This window comes from Propithecus coquereli, unplaced genomic scaffold, assembly GCF_000956105.1.
Source record: "Propithecus coquereli isolate 6110/MARCELLA unplaced genomic scaffold, Pcoq_1.0 Scaffold123, whole genome shotgun sequence".
Taxonomy (NCBI): Eukaryota; Metazoa; Chordata; class Mammalia; order Primates; family Indriidae; genus Propithecus; species Propithecus coquereli.
This window is the reverse complement of record NW_012136414.1, coordinates 4279778-4302241: the sequence shown is the minus strand read 5'-3', so window position 1 is coordinate 4302241 and position 22464 is coordinate 4279778. Positions and strand designations below refer to the sequence as shown.

General features: G+C 35.6%; 1 protein-coding gene across 1 annotated transcript in view; it reads right to left on the bottom strand.

Moving 5' to 3' along the window:
• The window catches only part of MYCBP2 (MYC binding protein 2, E3 ubiquitin protein ligase), a 279976-nt gene that overhangs the window by 226696 nt on the left and 30816 nt on the right, over positions 1-22464 (bottom strand). The window contains exons 2-3 of the mRNA XM_012637759.1: positions 12715-12790; positions 4835-5050 (exon numbers count right to left, since the gene is read on the bottom strand). Coding sequence (XP_012493213.1) covers positions 4835-5050; positions 12715-12790 — 292 coding nt within the window. The remainder of the gene's footprint in view (positions 1-4834; positions 5051-12714; positions 12791-22464) is intronic.

Below are 22464 nucleotides of genomic sequence, written 5' to 3'. Positions count from 1 at the left end.
ATAATAGAAAATTTAAAATCTAGGGGAAGAGAGAGGAGAGGAGGAGGAAACAGTAGAGGAAAAGGAAGAGAGAGGGAGGGAGGAGAAGAGGAGGAAGAATTCTGCTTCTCAGAAAATGACAGTGTGAAACGCCTAAGTTCCTATCCTCAAATGTGCCAATTTATCTACCACTACCACCAACTTATTCCCTTCTCTTCCACCTGAGGAAAAAAGTGTTCTTTCAATTTGTCAAAGCTAATTTTTTTTTCAATGTTCTTGATCCCACCCCTTCCTGTCTCTCAAAGAATTATGTTTCAACTTGTGCCCACACAGTGATAACTCACAAATCTGTATCTCTAGCTGGCACCTTTCCTTTGAACTTCAGCCCTACATAGTACACACTGGACATTTCACATTTACCTCAAAATTAGTAAGTGCAGAACTAAACTTAATCATCATTTTGGCCAAGCACCGTTACTCCAGTTCTCCCTCTTCAAGTAAATGGCATCACCATGCAGAGCCTTTAATAATATGCTTAGATTCTGCCTTCTCTTTCAGCCTTCATAGCCAACTAATTACCGATTTCTGTCAATTCTGCTTCCTTAACATTTCTTGTATTCAAAACACTGTCACTACCATAATTCCAACCCTCATTAACATTTCCTAGAGAACTGCAATAACTGCCCACTGGTTCCTCTGATTCTAATCTCACCACTCTTTAGTGGATATGCCTTATTAGCACCCAAGTAATCTTACTAAAATAAAATGCAAGTCTGATCATCCTCTTTTGTTTAAAATCTTCAGTATTTCCTATTCACAAGACAATATCTGAATCAGTTACACTGCACATAAGGCCCTCTATGACCTAGCTCCTGCTCTCTATCTCAGCCAGCATGTAGTCCTTCCTCCCATGTGCTCCACTATACCTACATACCCTATAAATCTGTAAGGCACTAGACAACAGTTATGTATTGACCTGCTTGTTATCCCCACTAGACAATGCTTTCTTAAGAGCAGGAATTATGTCTCATTCTTTTGTTTTCAGGGCCTAATACAATGCTCGCTACAAACTCAAAAAAAGAATATACCGAATTAAGAAATAAATAAATGGGTCTACGTAAGTTGACATCTTTTAATAAAATATGTGGCATGACTGGCTTCAAATGAGTTCAATGGGAAATATGAATCCTAAGTATTACTATTTAAAAATTATGTAGCTATAAAATTTGGAAAGCTTTAGAGGATCTGGATTATCAGTGACAGACAGTTTGAGCTGTGTAAAAAACTTCACATAAAATCACTAAGGGGTAAGAAAGCTTTTTAAAATATCAATAATTACTGACCCATGAAACATAAAAACAAAAAGCAAAAAAAGTGATAATCAAGGTCTACATAACAGCCAAATTCTATTTAATTAACTTTTAAAAGAATGGGGAAATAAAATTGTATCACAATGACACTTCAACAACAGATTAAAAACTGCCTTAATCATGTGAGAAAAAAAGGCGTAGGAGAGAAAAACCTCAGGTGAGAAGGAAAAGGACAGCCCCATGTGTAGGAGGTACAACAGGGGAACAAAGAAAAGGAAGGAACTGAAACAAAGGATAGCAGCATTTGGGGCTGAGGCACAGAAAGGGTCAAAAAGAAAAGAAAAATGTCAGTATTTCTCACATGCCCTCCAATTCCCATCACTTCAAATCCTAAAGATCTCATCTCTTCCTTAGTGTCAATCCTTCATGTCAAGCAAAAAGAGCCAAAAAATACCACTTGAAAGTTTCACTCCCTACCCATGTCCCAACCCACAGCATTCAGATTGCTTCTGCAAAGAGGCATCTCCTCACTTCTTCCTCCCTCTTCATAGCTCATTCATCTCACGACCATGCTGATTCACTAGAACTGCTGTCCTCAATCCCCAGGCTATAGACAGGTACTGCGTGCTGGTTAGGAATCAGGCCACACAGCAGGAAGCAAGCAAGTGAAGCTTTATCTGTATTTACAGCGGCTCCCTGAGTTCCAACTCCCTCTCCCTCGACCCCTGCCCAGGACCACAGAAAAATTGTCTTCCATGAAGCCTGTCCTTGGTGCCAAAAAGGTTGGGGACCACTGCTCTAGAAGGTTCATTACCTTGGATATAAAGTATTTCATAATAAATTGAAGATTTCCTTGAGAAGTAACTCAAATTCATTTGCACCTACACATTTTCTTCTTTGCACTAACCTGACACTTACAATTACAGCTATCATTTATTGAGCACTTTTTTGTATCAGGTACTGTTCTCTCAAGCAGTCAACATCCATTAATTCATTTAAATTGTCACTACAACCCTATGAGGTAGATACTACCACCAATTTATAGATGACAAAACTGAGGCACGGATATGTCAAATACCTTTCCCAGCATCACAGAACTATTAATTTTAATGGTGAGTGAATCCAAGCAGTTTGGCTCCATAACCCATGTTCTTAACCCCTATACCTTGTTTCCAGACAGGTCAGTACTTGGTAGAAAACCCAGTATTAACCACTTGGGCTACCTGATCTTCTTTTAATTTTCTTTGAAGGATTCCCTTTTGACCTGCTGAAAAAAATGTTATCTTAAGAATGCCTGATATTTTATTTCTTTAATACTCATTTATCCTGATGTTTTAAAATAGCTTAAGAACCTGCTGTTCTTGATTATGCATATCTTTTAATTTGAATTGCAGTTTACTGTTCAAAATCTGCATACCTGTGTAAAAGATTTCTCTGGGCTTTTGTTTCCCCTCCCAATATGGAACTTAAGCAGCTTGATTACTATAGTACAGAGTGATTCACCCATACACAGAATGGTATTCTTACTAAAAGTAAATTACAAAGTCCTGCAGCCTTACATCTAACTTAACTGTGTTTTTTTCCCTCAATCTCTCCTAAATAAGCATAAGAAATAACAATCAGAGACCATGATCTTCTATCTAGAGGGCCTTCCGTGGAACAAATAAGCAAGTTTGTTTTAGGTTAAAGAAAGAAGCTAACAGAGTAGGTGCAGTTAAGACGTTGGAGACAGAGGGAATAAGGAGAAGGGTCCTGCTCTGAAACAGGAGGAGATAAAGATAATTTGAAGATGGCTGATTAAGAAGCTGAGGAAGTACACAAAACTTTTAATACTGTATGAAATATGTAGCAAGTCACATGCTGAGAATAAGGCGAGAAGAACCTGACAATGTGATTAAGGGTGGTGGTGCGCTTAGGAATAACTACCCATCAAAAGATGTGCAAGAGAAATCAGATCAGGAACATAGGTTCCATCTATGCTGCTATTTCCTAGTAAAAAAATGTTTATATGATCTCTCATGCATATATATAAGTTTTCAAAGCATAGTTTTAAGATATTAGTTTAGAAAAAAGGCAGTATGTAGGAATCATTTATAATAAAGGAATCATTTTTAAACATGTCTATATTTCTAAAAAACAATATGCATGAATCATATAAAGGTACCACTTTAAAAATATGTCTATATTTTCACATCTTTTGTTAGAAATACTACACCTACTTATCACCTAACCCCGGTGAGATTGGCCTCTATCAAAAAATCACAAAACAACAAATGCTGGCGAGGATGTGGAGAGACAGGAACACTCTTACACTGCTGGTGGGACTGCAAATTAGTGCAACTGCTGTGGAAAGAATTTGGAGATACCTCAGAGAGCTAAAAATAGAAATACCATTCGATCCAGCAATAACACTATTAGGCATCAACCCAAAAGAGCACAAAACATTCTACGATAAAGACATCTGCACCCGAATGTTTATGGCAGCACAATTCACTATTGCAAGAATGTGGAAACAACCCAAGTGCCCGTCAATCCATGAGTGGATTATTAAAATTTGGTATATGTTTACAATGGAATATTACTCAATCATAAGAAATGACAGTGACCTTTATATTTCTTGTTTAAAAAAAAAAAAAAAAAGAAACAATCTTCACTTATCTTTAGAATTCATATTACTTGCATGGTTTCATAACATACCCTTGTGCAAAGTGAAATTGCATATAACAAAAAAAAAGAAATACTACACCTACAATATAGAAAAAATAATTATATATAAAATAACACTACGGTTTTGAAATATATCAATACTAAAACAGAACAGAGTACATTAAGAATATAGTTTGTTCTACAATGCATGTTTCTATAATGCCAATTAGCTTATATATATTTCTTTAAATAAGGGAGTGATATCAGAATATTGTAGAAGTTGGGTTGATTCATATGTGATTTTTTTCCTAAGCAAGGGGAGCCAGAATATCAAGAATATAATTATAAGATTAGGTAGAAAAGGAAAAGGCTCTGAGCTCTGCTACTGCACAGCCAGGAGCCTTTCCAGTTCTATTTCAAGAAAAATAAAAAAGCATACCTGCACCCAGGGCTCCCTCCCCAGAGGGGAGCAGCCCCAGCTTTCTGGGGCTCCTGGCTTGTGGCAGTTTGTTCTCTATCATATCCACCTCACTGTCAGCCTACAGGCTTAGAGCTCCACTGTCATATGCCTGGGATCAATGCCTCTATGCCAGCATTTCCACTCCACTGCTTTTGTACATTTTTAATAACCCTTGTAACAGACTCCAACCCACTGATCTCCCTGCCTGGGCTTTCCAAGTACTCCCCACTGAGTTACCAATTACTGACTTTGTTAGCACTCTAGTTATAAAGTGCATAAAGTTTTCCTGGTCTGCCCCAAACCTATTTTTACCCATAAGCCATGTAATTTTTAGTGCACCAATTTATAAAAAGGCAAGGTATTTTAGCAATGCATATATATATGTCTTATGGCCAGAACACTGGTAGCTTATGCATCTAAATAGAACTCAGTGGCTTACCTTTGGAAGCTTGATAGGGGGCTCTTTGGATTCCTCCTCTTCATCACTATCTGATTCTCCACTCTGCACAGAGTTCTTAGATGCGGCTGCCAATGATGTTTCCTTTTTCTGCCATTCCAGAACACAATGGCGTACATTGCAGTAAATATTGAAAGCAGAAGGATTGCTATGTAGTTTGATATCTGGTATGATTACTGTATTCTCCAAGTTTTCAGACTGAAATTCAAGATAGAATATTTCAATTTCATATTCTTTTCCATCATTGTCAATTCCCATTTTAAATAAAAAAGTAAAGACTAAACAGACTAACCAACTTGCAAAAGTCACATAAGTGACATAGCAAAGACAGTCTAAATCTATGGACTCAATTTCTAGTACCTTTTCTACTACACTTCACTATTTTTTGAGTAACACAGCAATAACCAACCTAACAAGGGCTGGAAAGAGATTGGCAAAGAACTCAGAAACATCCTTTTATCCCCATGATAGAAATAGAGCCAACGAAGCTTAACTGCTGAAGTATCGTATCAAAGGAAATTAATCTGCTGCCTGTCTAAGGGATACCCGTCTCAATGTACAGTCTCAATGACCTACTACAAATGTTGAACTACATTTTGAATTCTCTTAAAAGTAGATATAGGAATTTACACAGAAATTAGGACTTCAAAAATAAAACCCTTAATTTTCATCAATTCTTCTCATTTCACTCTCATTCATCAAATAAGAGTAATGCCAAGAAAACTGCAGATTATTAATATATGCTTCCCTAAGCTCTCTCTTAGCTATCAGTATCAATAAAGGCTAAAAATCATGTGCTTGGTAATTCGTTAAAACTAAACAATTTCTCTTTTGTGCCCAGAATTTTATTCATCAGACTGCAACCACACTTTCAACATCTACATTATAAAGAACTGTTTTAAGATATTTTACAACTGCAAGTTCCAACAATTAGAGTATGTTGAAGAAGTATCTACAATAAATGAAATGATACCTCAAGTACCAAAAACACTTGGTCCTAAAATTTTACCCTTCTTCCATAAAGAATAGGAAAAAAAGAAATACTCTTGGTAAATACAGATTATATTAAAGTTAAATTAGCATATAACTTGTAAGTCCTCCAGAGATACTAAAAACAAGCAAATATTAGCAACCCAAATCCAACAATATTATTTTTAAAAAGATACATCAGGACCAACTGGGGTTTAACCCTGGACAATCTTTGCACAATACTGGAAAAGCAATCAGTATAATTTCCCATCCAAATAAAAATAATAAAGAAAAAACCTAAAATACTGCAAATAAACACAGAAAAAGCATTTGGCAAAAATCCAATACCAATTCATGATTTAAAAAAAAGTCTGAGTAAATTAGGAATAGAAGGGAATTTTCTGAACTTGATAAAGGGTACCTATGAAATACCCATAGCCAACATGATAATAGACTGAATGTCTTCCAAGATTGTGAACAAGGCTAGGCAAACTTATCTACTCTCAGCAACTCAATTCAGCATTGTACTAGATACCCTATACAGTGCAACAGGCCAAGAAAAAGAGAAAAAAGGCAGAGTTAGAAAATAAAAAGTATCTTGCAGAAAAGAAATGCCTTTATTTACAGAAGACATGTAGAGAATCTTAAGGAATCTGCAAAAAAGCTACCAAAAATAATATGTGGATGTAACAAAGTCAAAGTATACAAGATTAGTATATAAAAATGAATATACATCCATTTACTAGGAATGAACAATTAAAATATGTAATTTTTAAAATAATAGCATTAATGTCACAGACTGGGAGAAAATATTTGCAAACCACATATCCAAAAGAGGATGAGTATCCAGAATATATAAAGAATTCTCAAAACTCAACAATAAAACAAACAAGGAATCCAATTAGCAAATAGGCAAAAGACAGACACATCTCTGAAAAAGTTACACAGAAGGCAAATAAGCACATGAAAAGAAGTTCAACATCATTAGCTAATGGGAAAATGCAAATTAAAATAAAACAAGATATAGTACACACCTATCAGAATGGCTAAAATAAATGGTGACACCACCAGATGCTGGTGAGGATAAGAAGAAACTGGATCATTTATACACTGCTGATGGTCATATAAAATGGTATAGCCACTCTGGAAAAAAAGTATGGCAATTTCTTACAAAACTAAACACGTGAGTACAATATAATCCAACAACTGCACTCTTGGACATTTATACCCGAGAAATAAAAACTTACGTTCACACAAAAACCAGTACATTAATGTTCACAGCAGCTTTATTTTAAAATAGCCAAAAACTAGAAGCAGCCAAGACTTTTGTTTGTTTATTTTCTAGACATAAGGACTTGCTTTGTCACCCACACTGGAGTGCTGTGACATGGCTCATAGCTCACTGCAGCCTCAATTTCCTGGGCTCAAGCAAGCCTCCTGCCTCAGCCTCCCGAGTAACTGGAACTAGAAGTGCCTGCCACTATGTCTGGCTCATTTTTTTTTTTTTTTTTGTAGAGACGAGGTCTCACTATGTTGCCAGGGCTGGTCTCGAACTCCTGGCCTCAAGCAATCCTCTCACCTTGGCCTCCCAAAGTGCTGAGATTATAGGCATGAGCCACCATGCCTGGCCCCCAGACTCCAGATTTCTTTTGATGGATAAATGGTTAAACAAACTGTGGTACATCCATACCATGAAATGCTCACTCAGCAATAAAAAGGAACAAACCATTCATATATGTAACAACTCGGATGAATCTCAAAGAAATTATGCCAAGTGGGGGGAAAAAAGCCAATCCCCAAAAGATCACATACTGAACAATTCCATTTAGATAACACTCTTGAAATGGCAAAATTATATAAATGGAGAACAGATTAGTGGTTGCCAGAGGCTAAGGAAAGGGTGAGAAAGGGAGATGGTTGTAGCTGTAAGGGTAGCACAAAGGATCCTTGTGATGAAATTGTGGTATATACTGATGGTGGTAATGGTCACATGGACCTACACATGTGATAAAATTACACAGAACTTGTAGCACACAAACATGTACACACACAAATGAGTATATGCAAAACTATTGAAATCTGAATAAGATTGATAGGCTGTATCAATGTTGACTTCCTGGTTATGATACTATACTACAGCTATACAAGATGTATAGCTTGTATGGCTATACATGGGGGTAAATGTGTGAAGGGTATATAGGATATCTCTAAACTACTTCTTACAACTGCATTCACACTGAAATAATCTCAAACCACATTTTTTAAAAAATAGCATTTACAATAACATCAAAATATAAAATAATTATAAATAAATTTAATAAAATATGTGCAAGCCCTATACACCAAAAACTAAAAAACATTACTGAGTTAAATTAAAGAAGACTTAAATAAATGGAGAGATATACTATGTTCATGGGTTGACAAATTCAATACCATTAAAATGGCAATTCTTCCCCAAAAGCAAGCTATAGGAGAAATTATTTGGAATACAGGTTATCTAAAAAAGGACTTGTATCTAGAATATATAAAGAAATCTGTCAATTCAATAATGAGAAGACAAATAATTATAAAAATAGGAAGCAAGATCTGAATAGACATTTCACAATAAAAAGATATGAATGCCAAAGGGACATGAAAAGATGTTCACATCATTAGAGAAAAGTGAACTAAAACCACAGTAAGAAATCCCTATATAATTAATAGAATGACTAAAATAAAAAATAAAAAGCTAATGCCATGTGTTTGCAAAGATGTAAAACAACCAAATTTGTCATATAATACTGGGTGGAACTATAAAATGGAACAACCACTTCGGAAAAGAGTTTTTCAGTTTCTTAAAAAGCTAAACATACATTTACCATGTCACCTGTGAGGAAAAAGTTAACACTGCAAGCCTGATTGCTTACTCCTTGTATTTCTATGAATGACCCTTGGCTAACCCTCAGGAATGTGGCTGTTTAGAGTTTTCTTTATGGTAGTGACTGATGATTTTGTTATAAACACCTGGAGCAATGGACCATGCCTCCTGGACTATCAGATTGCTTTGCATAAACATCAAGATTGATGATGTGCACCTGAGTTTCACTCACCATGACTGGTGGCTTAGAAGGATATGTCTAGGTGACCAGACCCACAAAAAGTCTCAGACACTAAGGCTCAACCTGAACAGAGACATTCCACACATTTGCCTGTAGTTCACTGCCAGAGAGAAAGCATGTTATCTGTGCTCAGTCAAGGAAGCCTGTGCCGTAACTCCCTAAACACCACCAATACGTATATTTTTTCCCACTGCTCACTCTGTATCCTTTGTTGTAATAAATCTTAGCTGTGAGTATAAATCACTGTTGAGCCTTATGAGTCCTTCTGGCAAATCACCAAAAGAAATACAACCTAACCATTCCATCCTCAGTCTTCACCCAAGAAAAATGAAAATATATATCCACACTAAGACTGGTGTACAAACATTCACAGCAGCTTTATCTGAAATGGCCAAAACCTGGAAACAACACCAAGATGTCCATCAACAGGTGAGTAGACCAACAAATTGTTATGTATCTACACAGTGGGATATCAATCAGCAAAAAAATGGAATGAACTATTCATATATACAACAACATGAACACAAATCATTATGTTGAGGGAAAGAAGCCAGATACAAAAGAATACATACAATATGATCACATTTATATGAAATTCTAGAAAATGAAAACTAATCTACAATGACAGAAAATACATCTGTTGTTATCTAGAGCCAGGGTTGTAGGAAGGAATGAAATGCAGCAGAGGATGAGAAAACCCTTGGAGATGACGGAAATGTTCTGAACCCTGACTGCAGTTGTGGTTTCACGTGTGCGTGTCATCTTTCAAAACTCACTGAATTGCGCACTTTAAATCCCTATCTCAGGCTCTGCTATTAAGGAACCTGACCAAAGACTGACACATTTGGTATCACAACATTGAGGAAGTGTTTTGAGTAATGGATTTGATTTCTCCTGTAAGAAAGTGAAGTCATATGCTGCCTTCAAAACTCACTGAACTGCACACTTTACGTACCTATCTCAGGCTCTGCTGTTAAGGAACCTGACCTAACACTGACACATTTAGTATCAGGATATTGAGGAAGTTTTCTGAGTGATGGATTTGATTTCTCCTGTAAGAAAGTGAAGTCATATGCTGCAGGGTAGGATTTATCAGAGGTTTGAGGAGAATGGCAAAGTTTGAAATAATCACAGGGAGAACTATTGACCAGAAAAAATAATAAGAAGTCTGGCTATGGAAGGTCTATTTGAGATTGATGATTATGAGCGTGTATTATCATTAACTCATGTTTAACTTCCTTTAGCAGCACATGGAACTCAGTTGCAGGGAAAGAGAAAACAGCTAGATTCACATAAGACTGAGTTTTATCAGATGAGTATAATAAATACACAAGGGGCATGTGGCAGGCAGAATGGTCTCCAAAAACATCTGTATGCTAATCCTCAGAACCTGTGAATATGTTACCTTACATGGCAAAAGGGACTCTGCAGATGTGATTAAACTAAGGATTTTGAGATGGAGAGACTATGCTGGATTATCTGGATGGGCCCAATATAATCACAAAGGTCCCCATGAGTGAAAGAAAGAGGCCGGACAGTCAGAGAAAGAGATGAAACAACAGAAAAGTGTCAGAAGCATGAAAAAATTTAGCCGCCCACTACTGGCTTTGAAGATGGAACAGGGCCACAACCCAAGGAATTCTGGCAGCCTCTAGAAGCTGGAAAGGCAAGGAAATGGATTCCCTTAGGGCCTACAGATGGAATACAGCCTTGATTTTAGCCTAGTGAAATCCATTTTGGCCTTGAAACTTCCAGAGCTATAAGATAACTTGTGTTGTTTTAAGCCACCAAGTTTATGTAATTTGTTCCAGCAGCCATAGGGAACTAACACAGTAGATTAAGCAAGAGTTTTTCTGCAAAGATAGACTGTGGTATCTAACCTGGGTAAGAAGAAAATTAAATAAAGAAGATGGCTGATGGATGAGAAGAAACAGAGGGTTCAATGACAGCAATAAAGAAGGATATGAAGTAGTGTGGTTAAATGGCATTTTAAAAATAACTTTTAAAAAGAGGGGAGATAAAAAATAATCTAGAAACAGTGATAGAGCCCAAGGAGATTAACACCACAATTTTATTATTCTATATCCTCATGAGCAAGAAATGCTTCTTACTCATCTTTGTATTCCAAACATTCAGCATAATATTAATGCCTGCACATACTCAAGAGTGCAATTAATGTCTGAGGAATAAATGAATGAATTTATTTATATCAACTCTTATCACAAGCTACTCCTAAAAAGAAGATATAAATACTGAGGACAAGAGAAGAAAAAGTTGAATTACTAAGAATACAAAGCTATTAATAGAGACTGAATTGAAGGGGACAAAAGACTCTGATTTTCCACCTCTTCCTGGATATCATATGCCACCACTTTAGGAAAATCACCAAATGAAACCTTAGAAGGACTTAAAAAGTATTCAAGATTCCCATACTATAACTTCGCATGTAGCATTAAATAGTGGAAAAGGAATCGAGGTCGGAAATCTGAATGACTGTATTGTTGGAGGTTTTTGTATATTAAGAATACTCTCCACTTCCCTCTTCTATCCCCAAAGCAGAAGTAATGAGAAGTGATATAGTAAACAGAAATTATTTATCTGCCTGCCCAGAAACACTTTCCTTAGGGTAACCACTCCTGCCCCATTCCGTGTGGTCTGCTCATCAGGGTGCTCATCCACCACCCATCACACGGTTAAAAAATATAACTCAGTCTAACCCATCAAAACATCTCATCTCCTTGGCCAAAGTGAATGACACAGGTAAATAAAACATCCTACCCAAGACTTTCTGCTAGAACTAGCAGAAGAGAGTGATTCTTGCTCAAAGAAAATGAAGCTGCCAGCAGTCTCAACCTGTAACCATAGGCAATAAGCCTACACACAGAAGAAAGCAGAAACAAGAGATGAAGACACAGATTAAATGACATTATTCAGTCCCTGGATCCAGCTGTATCACTAAATAAATTCTATCCCTCCATCCTTTTATCTTATTTTAGGTTTACTACTTTTTAAGTAGATTTCTCTCAGTTACAACAGCAAGAACAATAATTTAGAAAGGCAGGAAACAATAGCCTCTGCAGGTGATATACAAGTCCAGCTAAGCTATTGTTTCTTTAACCCCAAGTGGAGCTATTCACAAATCGTAGTTATGACTGTTCTCTTCCTCCTTTCTTGGTTTCTTAGTACTGCTATTCAGTAGAAAAATACTCTGTTACATAAAGTGGGCTCTGGTCACTGAAAATATTTAAGAAAAAAACCAGATTTCACAGAGATTTCTGCATTAGGTGAAAAAAGAGATCTTTGATCTCTAAGATCCCACCTAAATATTTCATATTGCCTTTTCTTTTGCACAGCTACCAACATCAAAAGAAGCTCAGAACAATATAGACACACCAAGAGTCTCCCTAATTCGTGTCTAGAAAGGCATATGACAAACCCAAATGGAAGTCCCAACTCACAAGCCAATTTTACTCAGTTTCTAGCACCTGTAGTCAGAATGAAAAAAGAAAAGAGAAATGGATATGTTCCCCCAAAAGGACTGATCAAAGATAACAAGAATAAATAATTTTCAACACCCAGACACATATTAACTTCTAAGCTATTGGTCAAGAAACACCCAAAATAAAGATGAAACTAAAAGTGGAACCAAATAGTAAGGGGCTTTTACAAAATTACTTCAACTCATAGAAATAAAATGGTTTGCTAATTATACTCATATCTTTTTAATCTTGCTATTTTTATTCAAATCACTATATGAAAAAGTCTTTATTCCCTATAAATTACCAACAACTTTACCTTGCTTCTTGTCTTCACTTTTGATTTGCTCTTCTGTTTTCTTTTCAACTTCTTCTTATTTAAAATTTTCTTATTCCTAAAAATTTTTAAAAAAATGAAAAATAATTATGAACATTCATATTAGGACATACAAAGCTTATCACAAATAGGTATTTTCAAAACAGACACTTGGATACTTTTCTTACAAACTCTTTCTATGAAATAATATACTCTACATACATATATAAGATACTACTAATAACAGGAAGTAGCTAATGAGAAGATAACACAATATAGGACAGCTAAGAAATATATATTAAATGATAGTAAAAATTTGAATTCTGCAAAAACTTTTATAAAATTAAAATGTTAAAAAATGCATCATGGCTGGGCACGGTGGCTCACGCCTATAATCCCAGCACTCTGGGAGGCCCAGGCAGGAGGATTGCTTGAGCTCCGGAGTTCGAGATCAGCCTGAGCAAGAGCGAGACTCTGTCTCTACTATAAATAGAAAGAAATTAGCCAAACAACTAAAAACAGAAAAAAACTAGCCGGGCATGGTGGCGCGTGCCTGTAGTCCCAGCTACCTGGGAGGCTGAGACAGGAGGATCGCTTGAGCCCAGGAGTTTGAGGTTGCTGTGAGCTGGGCTGACGCCACAGCACTCTAGCCCAGGCAAGAGAGTGAGACTTTGTCTGAAAAAAAAAAAAAATTGCATCGAATTCTTTTAAACTTTATTCAACAGCCGGGATTGATCAATAAATATTAGTATCAGCTCTGTTTGCCTCCCAGAAAAAAGGTGCCCTTTGTGGTAGTAAGGGTTACAGTGCAAAGGGGCTTAGGTGTCACGTTTGACTAAATTACTGTAGGAAAATCCCCAGCTCACTCAGACACTTCATGTATCCAGCAACCAGTTTTTCCTTACCTTACAGCCCTAAGACCAAATTATCTTTAAGCAAAAAAAAGCCCCTGAATGACTTTGAGAAAGAGCAAAAATACATGGTAAAGAGGAAGAATTACAGTAGAAGAAACACGAGGCAAGGAAAACATTTTATTTTCGTTTCATTTAATATTTTTTTATGCTCACCATGCTGAGATGCACACTGCTAGGTAGCAAATATACGACATGAAAAAGACGGCTCTTACCCTCAAGGAGCTCAGAGACTTGAATAGAAAGTACAGTTTAATGATCTAACAATAGGATTAGAGCAGTAGCTGTAATTATGACAAAAGGGGAGGAAGAGGAGAAAGAGGAGGAGGAAGTCGTTATCCTATATGCTGAAGAAGTCAAGTCCTTAAAACTTGGTAACTAATTGAGTGAGAGCAGTGACAAAAGAAAAATGTTTTAAGCCTAGGTCACTTGGAGGTAGACATGTCAATTATAAAAAGAGGGAAGTTAGAAGGAAGAGTTACTTTGCTAAAGGAAAAAAATGGGTTTGATTTTGAAGATGTTTGTGTTTAAAATATCAAAATGTCAACAAATAGACAGGAATAACATGCATATGAAAATTTTATTGTTGATACTTCCTTCAGCATCACTCTTCAAATCAAAATAATCAAAAAAACTTGTCACTTTTATCTCATAAATAGTTCTTGGATCTGTCCACATTATCTTTACTGCTGATACGCTAATAATCTGAGTTACCACCATCTCTCGCCTGAACCAGTGCAAAAGTTGCTTAACCCTTCTGCACATCCAGATTTACCCCGCTTCAATTCATTCTTCACATAGGAACCACTCAAGTCAACTTTTAAAAACACAAACCTGAGTGGGTAATTCCCCCACTTAAAACTCAGTATCTTCTCAACTTTCTGAAGGTAAAGTCTAAAAGCACTGACATAGCTTAAAAGATCCTCTTCCAGTAACTGACCTCTGGCAACCTCTCCCGTCTCATTTTGCATTTCTCTTCACTTGGTCCATCATAGTCCAGCCACAAGAATATCCTTTCAATTGTATGAAACTGTTAAGCTCCATCAGGGCTTTCACAGAGGATTTCCCTCTACCTGAAATTCTCTCCCACATCTTCTCCTGCTAATTCATCTGTGAAGTCCCTGTATAAGTATCACTTACTCAAAAAAGTCTGTTTAACTCCCAAACTGGATGAGTTTCCCAGATACACACTCTCAGTTCATCATATACTTTTGTTTCACTATATAACCTATAACTGTAATTATTAATAGGTATGGGATTCTTGTTTAATGTATCATTCCCTCACCAAGCTGTAAGCTCCACCAGTGCAGAGGCCATGTCTTTTGTGGTTACTACTCTAGCCTCTTTTTCCAGAAAAGTGCCTGGGACATAGTACTCAATAGTATTGTGAGAGAAAGAGAAAGTAAAAGAGAGAAGAGAGGAAGGGGACAAAACAAGGAAGTTCAGAGCTATCAATATATGCCTTACTCAGAGAGTAAAACAAGCAGAGGCCCAAGGTTAGATCCATAGATACACGAGTGCATTTATAGGATACCTAATCAAAAATGCCTATTAAGGAGTTATCCATGGGATTATTTCACACAGATTTTAGTGCAAAGGAAGTAATGGAAACCATGTATATGGATGAGATTTCCCCCAGATAGTATGCTACGAAAGTAAAGAGAACAGTGTCAAACGCTAAACACAAATAGATATACCTGCTTACACAACTATTCAACTACAAGCATTGTGAGAGCATGAAGAATGTCCATTTCAACTGTGTTACTTTTAGCACCTGCATCAGTGTCTGATACATCACAGATGTTCAAAAAGTATCAAATGAACAAGCTGTTGGTATTTTTCATGGGGGGGTTAGGAAACCAACCTTCTTTTACATTAAAGATTAGTTGAACAAACTCAGTTATCTGAGCAAAAGGAATATGTAACTGCTAAAAGGTTAGCCTAGCCCCCTTCTATACAATTTATAAAAGCATTTAGGTTTATTCAAAATCAACTTTCAGAGAAGCAGAATATATAAATCCAAATTCAGATACATTTCCTAAAGACTAAGTTATCACTGACTTAAATTTTCCCAATTACAGACCAATGTTTTTGTTTTATTTTTAATGGACTTCTTCAAATTTCAAATGGCTTTACATGCACTCCTAAAATACTGCTTTCTGTGCATAGTGGCATTTAATTGGTTATAATAATTATAATGAATCTGAACCCAATTCTTGAATATAGACCATCTGAAGAACGAGCTTTTTCCAGATTAATTACTAATTAATTTTACTGCGCTTTTTGTTGATTTGGCTTGTTTTAGAGTAGAGTTAACAAAAAGTGCCAGTAATAAGTTGAAAATTATTTGACAAAAATCTGTATTCAACACTGGAAAATAAAAATGCTATTTGCTGGTAATATGACGTCCCGTTATATGACTGTATTTAAGAGCTAAGCTTAAACTTTTCATGATATCTGAGGATGGACAGACAAAAGAGAAATTCAAGAAGCCAGTCTTCATTACAAATGCACCTTGGAATTTCTGATGATTTAGGGTTTTAAATCCTAAATCAATAGAAGCTTAATGAAGAATGTCTAGAATTGGTCCTGTAAGACTTTTAGTCTTCTCACAAAAAGAACGTCATACTCATGAGATTTCAAAGAATTACGGTTGATAATGAAAGGTAAAAGGCTGTTAACATGCCTTAAATATTTTTAAATATTTACTTAAAAAGTTCCAAAGAAAAAATTTTCTTAATAGATACACTGCTTAAGGAAATCAAATACTTATGCAATGTAAGAACAAATGAATATTGCAAGTTATTCAGTGAGGTAGATCACTAGTTTCTCTATCAGTATATTACTGAGTCTGTCTTCTAACAAAACAAAAATTAGTAAATTTAATTTAAAAATCTCTTTCTCAAATCTCCTTCATTTGCAAAATAAAGAGATGAAAGTAGTTATCTCTGAGGTTCCTTCTAACTCTAAAATGCTAGGACTTTAATAAGTCCAAATTTACAGAACTTCGGGAATAAAAAGTTTTCAATCTTTCACTTAATTTCACTTAGTAATAAGAAATAAAAAATTCCTTAGTCTATAGTCTAAAGCAAGAATAGGCAAAGTTTTTCTATAAAGGGTCTGATAGTAAATACCTTACACATTGTGGGCCACAGGATCTCTGTTGCAACTGCTCAACTGTTACAGCATGAAAGCAGTCATTCGCAGCACATAAATACAGGAGCATGGCTACATTAAAACTTTATTTCTGAACACAGAAATGTGGATTTCACATAATTTTCATATGTCACAAAACCTTTTTATTTTCTTTCAACCTTTTAAAAATGTAAAACCATCCTTAGCTCATAGGTCATACAAAAATAAGAATTGGGCCAGATTTGGTCTGTGGGACATTGCTTACCACTCATTGGTTTAGGGTATTGTTTAATAAACAGGCTCATTATCAGAAAGGAAAAAAATACTGTATGGCTATTAGTACAAAACACAGATAAAACCACTCAAAATATCACTATGCTTATACAAATAAGCACTCTTAAAATTATCTGCCTTTTCTTTTCATAAAGATAAACTTCTGACTTCTACTTCTCTAAAGTACAATATTAGACAGGAGCACACCAATGCTCCCTCTTCCTACAAAGACTAGATTAACATAAGAGAACTATGGAGGAAATGAGGACTAGATGCACTAAAAATCTGATAGGAGAACACTTCCAAGGTGAACTCAGACCACTGGCATGCTCTTCCATGAGGGTATTTGCAGAGTTTGGCCATGACTAAGGATTGAGCTAGGTTTAAGCAGAGGAACTCTACTAAAGGAAACAAAAAACTAGTAGTGCTTTTAGATGTCTGCATGGGTTGGAATGACAGACTAGAATATAGCCAGTTTTCCCAGTGTTACATCTGCTCAGAGTTGGGGCACTAAAAAAGGATAGGGAGATTCGGCCAAAGGGGAAGAGAAAATTTCCCACAGTCTCCCAGTGTTTAGAAGACAGAATCTCAGTAGAAGGGAGGGTCTACTTAATCCTTGACTGGATTGAGATAATCAACACCTCACCCTACCTCAGCAAAGAGCAGGCCGTTCTGGAAGAAAGTAACATCATTTGAAAGAAAATAACTGTTCTTTAACACTCAATGCTAGTCTAGTCTTGGGGCACAAAATAAACATATTAAGAGACATCAAAAGACACAAAATAATGTGGCTGACAGATAATCGAAAGAAAACCAGAAAATTAGGCAGACTCAGATAATTCAGATATTAAAGTTAGGAGGCAAGCACCTGAAATAGACATAGAGATTAATAAAATGTATAAAAAGATATAATTTTCAACATAATCTATAAAAAAGGAACCAAGTAGACATTCTGGAACTGAAAAATAAATATTAAATGTACGAAATTAAGACCTTCTCATATGGTTTTAAGAGTAGAATAAGACACAGGTTTCATAAACTTGCAGACAGGCCAAGAAAAAAGGATCCAAATTCAATTATAGAGAAACAAGAATGGGATGAACAAAACAGGGAATATGAGATATATGGAACACAGTCAAATGGGCCTCATAGTCATATAACTGGAATCCCAGAAAGACAAAAAAAGAATGGAACAAAAGCAATTTATGAAGAGACAATTACTGATAATTTTCCAAAAGCGAAGAAAGAAATCAACTTAGAGATTCAAGAAACTCATGGAACTTCAAGCAGGAAAATGCAAAGAAAATCACACTTAGGCACACCATCGTCAAATTGCTGAAAACAATGGATAAAGAGAAAATCTTAAAAGCAGTCAGAGAAAAGAGGTACACACTGAAAGGAACAATAAAACTGATAATCTCCATTCTGTGTTGAAAGTGCTGAGAGGTGAAAAACAGGGGTGGGTGGGTGAGTGGGTAGGGGAGGTAGGGCAGGGTCTAGCAACCTAGAATTGTATACCCACAAAAAATATCCTTTAAAAATGAAGATAAAAATAATAAAAATGTTTTTAGACCCACAAAGGCTAACATAATTCAGTCAATAGAGCAATATTATAAGAAATACTGAAGGAAGGCCTTCCTTTAATAATTGTTAAATCATAGTTTTAAATAAAAGAACGCAATCTATAAGGATAGAAAAATATATCTTGAACACACTCTCCAGTCTCCCAAAAAAAGCTGGTGTGGCTATGTTAATATTTGATAAAGTAATTTTTAAGTCTATAGTATCATAAGAAATAAGCAGAGCATTCCGTAATGCTAAAAGGGCCAATTCAATAGGAAAACAAAACAATCCTAAATCTAAACATAGATATATTAGATAAAAACACAGATTCAGGCCAGGCGCGGTGGCTCACGCCTATAGTCCTAGCTCTCTGGGAGGCTGAGGCAGGCGGATTATTTGAGCTCAGGAGTTCGAAACCAGCCTGAGCAAGAGCGAGACCCCGTCTCTACTAAAAAATAGAAAGAAATTAATCGGACAACTAAAAATATATAGAAAAAAAAATTAGCCGGACATGGTGGCGCATGCCTGTAGTCCCAGCTACTCGGGAGGCTGAGGCAGGAGGATCTCTTGAGCCCAGGAGTTTGAGGTTGCTGTGAGCGAGGATGATGCCACAGCACTCTAGCCTGGGCAACACAGTAAGACTCTGTCTCAAAAAAAAAAAAAAAACACAGATTCAAAATATGTGAAACAAAATTAACAGAATTAAAAGGAGAAAATACAAATCCGCAATTAAAAGAGCAGATTTTATCATACCTCTCTCTGTAATTGATAGAACAAGTAGAGAATAAATAAAACCACAAAGATATAGAAAAATTTAAAAACATGATTTATCAACTTAATCTAATTGATATATATAGAAAACCATATTTAAAACTGGAGAATGTACTTCTTTTTGAATGCGCATAGACCATTTACCAAACTAGATGATATGGTGGACCACAGACCAATCTCAACAAATTTCCAAGGACTGAATCATAAGGTAATTCTCTGGTCACAGAAAAATTAAACCAGAGATCAACAATAGAAAAAAAAAAGAAAACTAAGAAATTCCCAAATGTTTGGCAATCAAAAAAAACAGACTTCTAAATATGGCTCAAAGAACTAGTCACAATGGAAATTCAAAAATATTTTCAATTAAATAAAAATGAAATAAGACATAAAAAATTGGTAGAATACAGCTAAAGCAGTACTTAAAATGCTTAGCTTTTTGCATGTACATAAATGCATATACTGAAAAAAGAAAGTTTGAAAATAAATTGTCTAGGTTTACAACTTAAGAAGCTAGAAAGAGAACAGCAACTTAAATGCAAAGAAGGTAGAAAGAGGGAAATAAAAATAACAACAGACACCAGTGAAATAGAAAACAGATGTTCAATAGAAAATATCAAGGAGCCAAAAAAGTGGTTCTCTAAAAAGATATAATATAAACACAAAAAATAAATGCTGGTGAGGATGAAAAGAAAGGTTAACTCTTATTATACATTGTTGGTGTGAACGTAAATCAGTACATCAACTATGGAAAACAGCATGGAGGTTCCTCAAAAAACTAAAAATAGAAGTACCGTATGACCCAGCAATTCCACTATTGGGTATATATGCAAAGGAAAGGAAATTCATGTCGAAGAGATAGCTGAACTCCCGTGTTTACTGCAGCACTATTCACAATAGCCAGATGTGGAATCAACCTAAGTGTTTGTGAACAGATGGATAAAGAAAATGTGGTACGTACATACAATGGAATACTATTTAGTGATTTTTTTTAAAAAAAAGAACAAAATTCTGTCATTTGCAGCAACATGGATGAGCTTAGAGGATATTATGTTAAGTGAAATAAGCCAGGCACAGAAAGATAAATATTGCATGTTCTCACTCATATTGGAAGCCAAAAAAGCTGATCTCATAGAAGTAGAGAGTAGAAAAGTGGTTTCTGGAGTCTAGGAAAGGAGGTGGGAGGGAGGGATAGCCAGAGGTTGGTTAATGGATACAAAAATCACAGCTAGGTAGGAGGAATAAATTAATTCTAGTGTTCTATAGCACTGTGAACTAAAATAAAATCTTAAGGCTCACCCCCCCCACTGGCTGATTGAATGGACCCCCTCATGGCCAAAGGAATACCCTAAAACTAAATTGCCAGCCATAAGGAGGGAGGTCAGACATGCCTCACCATGCTCCCCTCCCTTCTTGAGGACATCCTTTGTAACCCATTAACAGGCCTAAAGGTATGCAAGACAAATCTGCAGGTCCTCAATTTACACAACAAATATATGTCCGGTGGCTTACCTCTGATAAGAAGTTCCTTATGTTAAAACATCCCAAGCCTTCAGACAAAGCTTCATGTATGCTCTAACCAATTACAAGTCAAAGAATCTTTAAACCCAGCAATAATCTGTAAGCCCCGCCTCCTTCGAGATGGCCCAGCTTTTCGCGCTAAACCAAGGTATGCCTCCCACGTATTGATTTAGGACTTTACCTATAACCCCTGTCTGTCTCCCTGAAATGTATAAAACCACACTGTAACCAAGCCACAGCGAGTCCACTTGCTTAAGGCTTCTTGGGCGTGGCTCCGGGTCAGGATCCTCAAATCTGGTTCAGAATAAATCTCTTTAAAATTATTTTACAGAGTTTGTTTTTTTTTCCATTAACAGCACCATAGAGTGAATATAACAAACAACAATTTATTGCATATTTTCAAATAGCTAGAAGAGTGGATTTGAATGTTCTCAACACAAAGAAACGATAAATGTTTGAGGTGATAGATACGCTAATTACCTTGATTTGATCATTACACATTGTATATATGTATCAAAATATCACACTGTACCCCATGAATATGTACAATTATGTATCAATTAAAAATAATAAATATTAAAAATAAACAAAATAAATAAATGTAATATACATCTAGCAAGATTGGTCAGGAAAAGAATAAAAGCAGAAATTACAACTACTAATATAAGAAATAAGAAAGGAGACATCACTGCAGGTGCTGCCCATAAATTTGACAACTTAAATAAAATGGATAAATTTTTTGAAAAATATAATTTCTCAACATTAAATAAAGAAAAAATGCAATTTATGAATAGTCCTCGGTCAAAAAGAAATCTGAATCCCTAATCAAAATCTATCCACAAAGAAAACTAGACTCAGATGGCTTTGCTGGTGAATTCTTCCAAATACTTACAAAATTCACTGGTACGTTCTTCTAAACATTATCCATCTTAGACTAACTCTTCCAGAGAATATATTTAATAAAAAGAAGATATATTTCCCAATTCATTTTATGAGACAACCATAACTCTGATGCCAAAATCTGAAAAGGATATATCAAAATATGAAAATTTCAGACTGAAATTTCCTACAAACATAGCAAAAATACTACATAGCAAAAGGTAGAAACAACTCAAATTTTCAACTGATGAATGTAAAAACAAAATGTAGCACTTCCATATAATATTGTTCAGCTGAACGATATTCAGCCATAAAAAAGAATAAAGTATTGACTCGTGCATCAATATGGATGAACCTTGAAAACATTATGCTAAATGAAAGGAAAAAAGGTCACAAATTGTGTAATTCCATTTGTATGAAATGTCTAGATAGGCAAATCCATAAAAATAGGAAGTAGATTTGTAGTTGCCAGAGATTGATAGAAAGGAGAACAGAAAGTGACTACTAATAGCTATGGGATTTCTTTTTGGGGTGACAAAAATGTTCTAGCTGTATAACTTTGTGAATATACTAAAAATCATTGAGTTGTATACTTTAAGAGGGTGAATTTTATGGTATGTGAATTCTCTCTCAATAAACAAAGTTAAGAGAAAAAAAGGCCATTGACCCAAAAATAATTTCAATGTCCAGCAACATATAAAAA